General features: G+C 38.2%; 1 protein-coding gene across 4 annotated transcripts in view; it reads right to left on the reverse strand.

Moving 5' to 3' along the window:
* Window positions 1-3,495, reverse strand: part of tspan11 (tetraspanin 11) — an 11,934-nt gene extending 8,439 nt beyond the window's left edge. Inside the window, exons 1-2 of one of the 4 annotated variants that reach the window (XM_020599613.1) lie at window positions 3,304-3,495; window positions 363-489 (exon numbers count right to left, since the gene is read on the reverse strand). In XM_020599613.1, coding sequence (XP_020455269.1) covers window positions 363-449 — 87 coding nt within the window. In that variant the 5' untranslated portion in view covers window positions 450-489; window positions 3,304-3,495. Of the gene's footprint in view, window positions 1-362; window positions 495-3,303 lie in introns of all 4 variants that reach the window. The other 3 variants (XM_020599614.1, XM_020599612.1, XM_020599615.1) reach the window with 3 other exon arrangements.
* Between the last annotated feature and the right edge of the window lie 5,850 nt (window positions 3,496-9,345).

Raw genomic sequence — 9,345 nt, forward strand, 5'->3', positions numbered from 1 at the left:
ACTTTGAGCCAAGTCCATAGCTCAGCCTTTTCAGACTCAAAAGTTCCCCTTAATCTAGTCTCTCCTTGTTTCTGCCATTTCCACATTCACTTCTAATAGTGCATAAAAGTATTTTTACAGTGTCTATAAGCACAAAATTGTGATTTTCCACTCACTAATTACCTCTAGGGAAAATTACCCTGTCATTATCTCTATTTTAAAAACATGCTGACACTTACAGTCACTGAGACCTGTCAGTGTAATTGCGAAGCATTTAATACTGTCTGAGCACCACACTGCAAGTAAATACAAATGAATTGACCAACTGTAGCTGTCTTAAGGGTTTTTTTTTCCCTTAAGAGGTCTCACTTATTGCCACTTACCCAGAACAGAAAGTTGAAAACAAAGAGCAGGTACTTGAGGCACACTGTCAGCCAGTCCTCCTGGTCACCTTTATAGACCGCAGACATCTTCCCTCCTCCAGTGCAGTTCTGAAAGGCCAGTAGATAGCTAGACACACAAGGAGAAGAATATTTGTTTCTCTATACACAAAGAGGGTAATGGGAAGTATAAACTATGCAGCAATATTTTAAGCTTATATAATAGGCTTAAAAAGCTGCTACAACTTTAATTTAGTTAATGCTATGACATTAGCAGCATAAATCAATATAACAATTGGCAACAAAATAACAATTTACTGTATAAAAAGCAAATCTGTATTGCTTATGACTCCAAATGTGAACCGAGAATATACAGTAACTGCATTAGTTTCCTTCTAATAGTACTCAGGTTCTGCCTCTACAACCCAAAAACCATCATCTTTATCTGAGGGATAAGAAAATGAAACTGATAAAAGGAGCACACAAATACTGATGCTGGTAGGTAACTGAAGCAGAGAGCTGTCCCTGGTAGGCTAGTGGGTTCGAATCAGGGTTGCGTCAGGAAGGGCATCCGGCGTAAAACACGTGCCAAATGTCAACATGCGAGTCGTCAGTGTGACGATTCGCTGTGGCGACCCCTAAACGGGGAAAGCCGAAAGTGACTTTCAGTAGGTAACTGAAGCAGCCCAATTTACTCAGTCAAATAAACCTACTCATGGCAAAGCTCTGCTTATTTTGACATCTCTGTATAAAATGTGTGCCACAGTAAGGGAGAGTATCAGAGCCATTTTGTTTATCAAAAGAACGCAGCTGCCTGCCAAATGCTATAACAAAAAGCAAAAAGCTAAAGTCATTATTCATCATTTACATTTTGTATCATTTACCAAGAGAAACAGGCTATAAAAAAGAAAATGACTCAATTATTGTTCTCACATTTATACTCCCCCAGGTGCACAAAATTTCCAGCTGATCACATCAATTTCAAAGGGGCTTTGAGTATGAGTGAAAAAATAACCTCAATCATTATTAACAAGCTAAGCTCACATTTCTGTAGCTAAACTGCTACTCTGACCTTTAAATTTGACCTTTTCCTAATTAAATCTCCTGCTATACTTTTATCATCAAGGTATCTGCTGGTGTACATCTTAGTACAGCCTCCAATATAATCTTATTTTATGTTCAAAAAACCACATCTATAAATTATTCATAGCACTGAACAGACCACAAACCATTAATTAAGCATACACATTGTTGGTTCTGTGAACAAAAGGCCATGGCATGGGAAGCACTTAGGCCCATAACATCGATCTACACACTATCCTTCAGTGGATAGTACCTAAGGAAATAGTGTTTTTTTTAGCCAGGGAGTCATATACTGTATATGCCTCAGATAGTAAGAGAAGATAAATGATTGTTGTGACCAAATGTGTTTGATTAATCATTTGCTTGGGAGGAAAGTTTTAGATTGCCAAACTAAGATAGTGAGCTTGTTAGAAAGGCCGCCTTCCTTACAAAGAATGTTGGTTTCATTTGGCCAGGTTTTCAGATAATGTATCAGAATTCACCCAGGTGCAGTGGAGGGGAATAGAATTTCATTCGGGTTGTTCACAGCATAAAAAACGCCTTACCTTTCTATTGCTCTGGAAAGTCCACAGCTGTACTAGAAAAACTAGCTCACTTTACTGTTCTTTTCAGTAAGTTCTGTTGACTATTTAGGGACAGTGTTGATTTCATTAATGTCATTTTCAGCGCTGTGAGCACCCCAGAAGAAACTCAGTTCACTTCCATTATATTTGGGTAAATGCAAAAACCCCATAGATGGACATAACTGCAGACCTTGGCACATAAAACCAAGCTATCCTCAAGGAAAAAAGGAACTAAAAGTATGAGAGAAAATGTTTGTTGGTGTAATATGGGTAAACCAACCTTACTGTAATGGCTTTTCCATGCAGCTAGTATCACAAAGCATGCCAAAGAGCATATTTCTGTAGCATTATGAGTGAAGAAAACATTTTGCAATAATAAAAATGTGCAAAATATCATTAATCATCATCTGATGCAAAGTGAATTTTAAAAACAGAAGAAAAATGACTACTTAGATGAAGTAAAAACAACCAACCAGAGTCGCAAAACAAGCACAAAGAGATGTAAAATCCCTATAACTATAGGCCTAAACACAGTATGGCTAAAAGGATACTCAAAACGACCACAAAAATCCAAAAGCAACAAAATAAAGTCTCAAAACAACTAAAAACAGACCCAAAACACTCTTCTAATGAGCCAGTCGTGCTCCTATTGAGGAGGGTGGGGGGCTTTTACCTGTCTGTGCCTTTTACCTGTCTGTGTCTTTTACCTGTCTGTGCCTTTTACCTGTCTGTGTCTTTTACCTGTCTGTGTCTAGGGGCGCAGTGTCTCATAACCCGCCATTAATGTTATTCAGGACTTCGCAGCTACAGTAAAGTTTCCGTCCTGTCCACGTATGAATCACCTGTGACCATACACAACGCTAGTTTCTGTGTAAATATAGACTAGTCGTTTTAACACACATGTCTGGTCAACACCTAAGCTAACAAGGCCTCCCATTGTTGTGAAACGAGCGTTGTGCGTCCAGATGCGCCAACTCATCTGAAACAGTCGCGTAATGTTACTGACGTGGTTTGGTCTAGGAACGACATGGCCTCCCTCAGAGATGTCGGACTTTGACCACTGCAACTGTCCTTCAGCGTCACAAGTTACACACATCTCAGGGTAAATGCGTGTTATTTACGTGTTAAGACAAACTTTCCCGTTCCCTTTTTCGGGATGGGCTGTAAGCTCGAGCATCCTGAAGATAGACACATCCCTCCACCTGCGTCGTTGATGTGCAGTACAAAGTTTGGCTTAATTATCGGTCCGTTATATCAAAAAACCAACGTTTGTGCCTCGTAGCCAACAACATACTCACCAAACCAGCGTTTTGTTAGCCAAATAACCTCGTTTCGTTGCTGTTTTCCCGTCAGTTCCGACTACACGGTGCTACAGCGGGAAGCGCTCGGTCCAGTCCAGCTTGTTGCTTTCAGTGTCCGAGGCTTGTGCGGATGTTGCATTTGGGTGCAACTCGTATTTTCCAAGTTACAAATCCATAGAGGGCTAAAATCGCAAGTTCATGCAGCTCAAGCAGTATTTTGTGCTTCAAATTTAGGCTATAGTAACTATATATGTTTATGAAATGTATTTACCAAGAACTATGTACACATTGATGTGACACGAAGGGAAGACATGCGTTGTTGGTTACTAGATTTAGCGACAGTAGGCTACTCCCTAGGCTATTTTCCATCTGATGTCCTTGGGGCATGTACATACAGAAATTACAAAGTACAATTAATACAAATGCAAAGTAAACATTTCAATAAATATTAACTGTAATGCACAATGAATCCCATTTGAAAAATACAGTCAACCTATATGTAATATAAGCACTACTGACACCCACACACATGCACAAAAATGTCTTGTAAAGACACATAGGTAAATACAAACGTTGGTGTATATTTTCTGGTAAATGCCAATAAGTGTATAATTGTAGATTAACTGTTTTTTTAACTAATCAGATCTCTTAATTGTAAAATGTATTAATAAGACAGGATATAGGATTATGGGCTATATGAAATGCTGAAAACACAATACAATTATTTATTTGCTTTTATTTTACAACCAGTTTATATTTCTGACAGTCTTTAAATGCAGTGCTAGTGTGAACTTGCAAAAACAATCCCAAATGGGGAGTGACAGAAGAAAATGGATCTGCTACCCTGCTCAGCCACCCCAACAGGCCGAATACCACTGTGCCACTGACAGCACAGCCATGGTTACAGTGTGACCACATTCCCCTTTCAGAATTTCATGCTGAAGTGTACATGAATAAACAGAGACAAAGAGAGAGTAGCCACAGACTGTGAACTTTGTTTCAAACTCAGTGTGTAGGGTTTTTTTTTTTTTGTTGTTGCAAAGTCCGTTTTTCCATAAATCTATGTCTACAGTAATAATGTACACTAGAAACTCTCACTTTTGACATGGATGTGTCTCATTACAAATTCCAGTTACAGTAGAACAATCATTTTCAAAATGATTTTGATTGTGTAGACTACACAATGACTGTACACAGTGCCTCTGTCACCCCTAAGGGAGAGATGGTAATGTGATATTTTGGCACTGAGCAGATTTGCATTGATTTGTGTAGACTTATGCCTTTTTTATTCAGAAGTGATTCAATCACCAGTGAAATACAGCTGCACACAAAATCTGCAAGACTGAAATTTATATGAAGAGATTTGTGAAAGAGAAATAAAGTCAATGAGAAACACAGACACTAAACAAATGATTAATCATGATTGTATTTCATCTGAGCCCTGCGCGTAACCAGGTTCATGACTTAAAAGCCAATAATATCTAAAAAAATATAGCAACTGAGAGACCTGGTCGATGTCCCTCTGATGCTTCACCACGCTGCCCACTCTATGTGATTAGTGATGTTTTTTATGTTCCACTTCAGTCAAAACAGACTTTTTAGTATGCATTTGCTGCTTTTTCTGCCTCAGTAATTCAATAAGCTTGCATTTTCTTAGGAGTAGATGATAGCTGCAGGGGGAGGAACTCTGCTGTGGTGACCTGCACCGGCGACAATCAGTCTACCAAAACAACATTACGCCATCCCCAAAAACATAATCCAACATGAACATGAATAAATCACATGACATTATCAATTTATGTTTAGGAATTTGAACCACACATTTTATATTTTCTCATATTTGCATGGTCACACATTATTGAACAAACAGATACTGTATGTGGCTTCCCCTAAGAACAGCTCATTTCTATGCAGACCCAGTCCCTCTGTGTCCAGTCACATTCTGCTGTAGTTAGTTTATCACTCCTCATGCTCTATAGCCCGCAAAGTCCTTAATGTTTTCTCCCACAGAGGGGTAAGAACAGCACAGCATGACAGATACAAACTGGTTAAGCACAAAGTAGATACAGTATAATGTGCATTGAAGTCCGCTTGTGCAAGTGACAGAAAGAAAAGGCTGTGTAAAAAAAATATAGATAAAAATAATAGATGGACAAAAAGAACAATTGCACACTTGTTACTATAACGCATCCAGTCAAGTTAGATGTGTGTCTGTCTAGTCAGGTAGTCGGTTTGTTCCATGGTGAAACTGTGTACAGAAAAGACAACAAATGATTAGAATTTGTGAAAGTAATGGGTTAACAGTCAATTTTAATATAAAATGATGAAAATATGTCTAACTTGAGGGGCTGTTTTAATTGAAATGGTTAATGGTACTAAATTCCACAGTAAAATAATAGTTAAAAATACTATGTTTTGTTTGCATAGTTAATCGGTGGTTTTGTATAAACCACAGGTTCAATTTCCAGTAGTGGAGCGGTTTTGGAGCAAAGGTTTGAACCACTTAGCTGCTGCTTGTTGTGCCTGACCTCTGGTGGTCAGACTCACCTGGAGACAGCATGAAGTTAAGGAGAGATTAGAACACCTGTGATATCTGCAGCACCATTCATGAGGATGACAGGTGCAAAATCTCAAAGATAAGATAACAAATTACAAGAAACACAGAAATGAAAAGACGTAAACTGAGCATCACCATGAGCGACACATCTCAACAACTGTTAAATGGATTGTCATGAAACATACTACAGGTACATCAGGTCAAAATATTTAATTAGTGCTGTGACCAAATAGCTTACCTTAAAACTAACCCATGGTGTAACCATCAGCTTCAGCTGTACTTTATGTTTAATTAGCAAATTGTAACATGCTAACATGAAAAATTAAGATGGTGAACCTTAAACCTGCTAAATATCAACCTGTTGTCTTTGTCATTGTGAGCATGATAGCATTTTAGCTTATAGCATCATAGCAGCTAGCATAACTTCTGCTCCTGTTGTGGAAAATACCAACTATTCCCTTCTCCTCATGAATAAGCACCGATGTAAAATAGTGATGGTACTTATGGATAAACTACTTCTGCAAAGTCAAATGTCAAAATACCAGCAATTGGTAAGGAGTGTGGGTCATGATTATTTATCTAATATAATAAAGCATATACATTGGTAGCATTCATTGAGTTTTTTTGTTGTTTTTTTGGCAAGACATCTGTGAGATCATAATTTACTTCAGTTGTTCTAAGGTTTTGAATTTGGTGTTTTATTTGTGTTTCATATTTCTGACAGAGTAACATGACAGGTTCTAATATCTCTTCATACCCACAATATTCACATTTGCCTATTAAGTTTTCCTGTTTCAAATAATGTACTGTTAAGTCCATTAGGTCCAAATCTTAATCTTGATGCTATTATCTTGTCTCTCGTTTCTTCCCGTACATCTCATTTCTATTACTTTTTCTGAATCATCTAAAATCACCATCCTTTCCTTTGTTCCTCCAATTTCTTCTGCCACTTTTCCTTCAACCTCTGCTTAATAATGCTCTTGTCTTCTACCCCAGTGAAGTTAACTGCCATATTGATATAATACATTTTTATGGCTTTTGTTGCAACCTTGTCTGCTACTTTTTATCCCTTTAATAACAGTATGTGCTGGTACCCATAAAAATAATACTGCTAGTCCCGTCATTTGAATTCTACATTTTATTTGTAGTATTATTATATTATAGTGCAATTAAGATGTTTGGTCTGCTGTCTTAGCATCACACTGGATGGAGGATACAAGACCACTGAGGACACGTGTTTGTTTAGATTCAAGTTCATCATTAACCAGTTTACATAATTCAGTCATTTCTCCTGTGTATAATCCTTTCCTGAACCTTTTCCTTATACTTAAGATGAAACTCTGGAACATAAAATGCCACTCCTATTTTATCAGCTTCAAGTTCTTTGTTGTGTTTGTGTAGATTGGAATGTAATTGTGTAGGATTGTATACTACTGTATGTGAATCAAAAATAAACAATTTTTTTGAGTTCTTCTTTTCTAGTAATGTAAAGTCTACTGAGTGTCAGGACAAATACAAGGTTGCATTATTGGCAAAGGTACTGATGGACTGACATTTAGCTGAGATATTCCTAGTTCCACTGCTTTGTGTTCCACTATCCATCCAGAGTTTTTTGTTTCTCTCTTCTCCTTTTCCCAGCAGGGTTTTAAAATGTCCTTTGTTGGATGACTTTGACTAGGTCCCTGTAAATTTGCCAGTAGTTTATTGCCAGTTGTGTCCTTCTCATTTAGAGGCATTTTTCCCATTTCCACCTGTAATGCTGCTGTTGAAGTCCTAAATGTACCTGTACACCATCTTAAAGCCTGATATTGAATATAATCTATTTATACACTCCAATCTTCTGAGAAATGTTTTTGCTGCTGATCCACATAGCACACACCAATAGTCTAATACTGATCTTATTAATCCAGTATAAATAATCCTCAAAGCAATTCCTCCTGCCCATCTTCAGTTAAAGAGAAGACTTAACCAGTGACATATGTACTTTTTTTTTTTTACACAGCTGGTTTCACAACTTGCTGCTTTACTGGTATGTTAAATGCTTCCATGTTTCCATTTTCTTGATTTGTTTTTGTTGCACATGTGATAAAATATTAAATTGAAATCACAATTTTGACAGTTTGTTTGGTCTATTGATCTGAAAATTTGTGAGAGTTGTATTTTTGATTGGTTCTTGTCCAGATATGGCAACGACCAGCAGTCTGCTGTTAGAGAAGTTCCTGTGTTCTGCTGGTTTGGATGTCTTTACTGAACCAGTGTCATTCCCATGTGGACACAACTTCTGCCGTGCATATGTCCACAGATACTAGAACAGCAGTGACATTTGCCAATGCCCACTGTTCAAAAGGACATTATCCACAAAGCTTGAACTGCAAGTTAACACTGTGATCTCTTTGTTAGCTGCTGAGTTTAAGAAATTAGTCCAAACCAAAGCCTCAATCCAGAGCCACAGCAGACTTTCCTTGTGATATCTGCTCAGAGGTAAAAGAAAATGCTGTTAAATCTTGTCTGGTGTATCTAGTGTCATTTTGTAAAGTGCACCTTGAGCTTCATCTGAGAGTTGCTGGACTCAGGAGTCACACATTATTAAACCTTGATGACAGGCTGTCCAAAAAGTACAATAAGTTGATAGAACTGTTGGACTGACCAGACCTTCATTTGTGTCTTGTGTTTAAAAATAGATCACAAGAGTCATAGTGTTGTCTCACTTGAGGAAGAATATAAAGCAGCAATGGCAAATATCCAAAGGATGAAACAATCATGGTATGAGAAGATGGCAGAGATTGAAATCTCTTTTGTTGTCATTCAAAAAGAAGCTGGGAAAGAGAGGGAAGTCAGCGCACAGGTGTTTACTGACTTAACCCGCTCCATTCAGAAAAGACAGATTGAGTTTATTGAGGTGATTGAGAAGAGGCACAGAGCAGCAAAGCAAATGACTGAAGGTTTACTCAGTTGCTGAACCTGAAAACAGAAGCAGCCAGCTGGAGCAGCTGCCACTGTCTGAGGACCACCATCATTTTCTCCTGAGCTCTGCCACCTTGTCCTCTTCATAAAGATTGGACTAGCATGGGTGTTCACAGTGGCTTGCCATTTGAGGCGGTGAGAGGAGCTGTGACTTTGCTGAAGCAGGGAGTTAATGAGATAATGGGAAATATTCCTGAGATCAAAATGAAAAGAATGAGAAAACATGCAGTGGACTTGACATTAGACCCTGACACAGCATATTGCTCACTTGTCATAAGCCAGGATGGAAAACAAATGACAGACAGGGGCACACAACAGACACCTCCCTATATTCCAAAGAGATTTGCAGTGTGTCCAGAGGTTTTAGCAAAGGAGGGATTCACAACAGGGAAGTCTGAATTTGAGGTGCAAGTGGAAGGAAAGACCATCTGGATTGTTGGAGTGGCCAGAGAGCCCATTGATATAAAGAACTATGTAGTTTTGTCAGATAAAAATGGTTAATGGGCTTGATGATTATG

Source organism: Monopterus albus, unplaced genomic scaffold, assembly GCF_001952655.1.
Source record: "Monopterus albus unplaced genomic scaffold, M_albus_1.0 scaffold41.1, whole genome shotgun sequence".
Taxonomy (NCBI): Eukaryota; Metazoa; Chordata; class Actinopteri; order Synbranchiformes; family Synbranchidae; genus Monopterus; species Monopterus albus.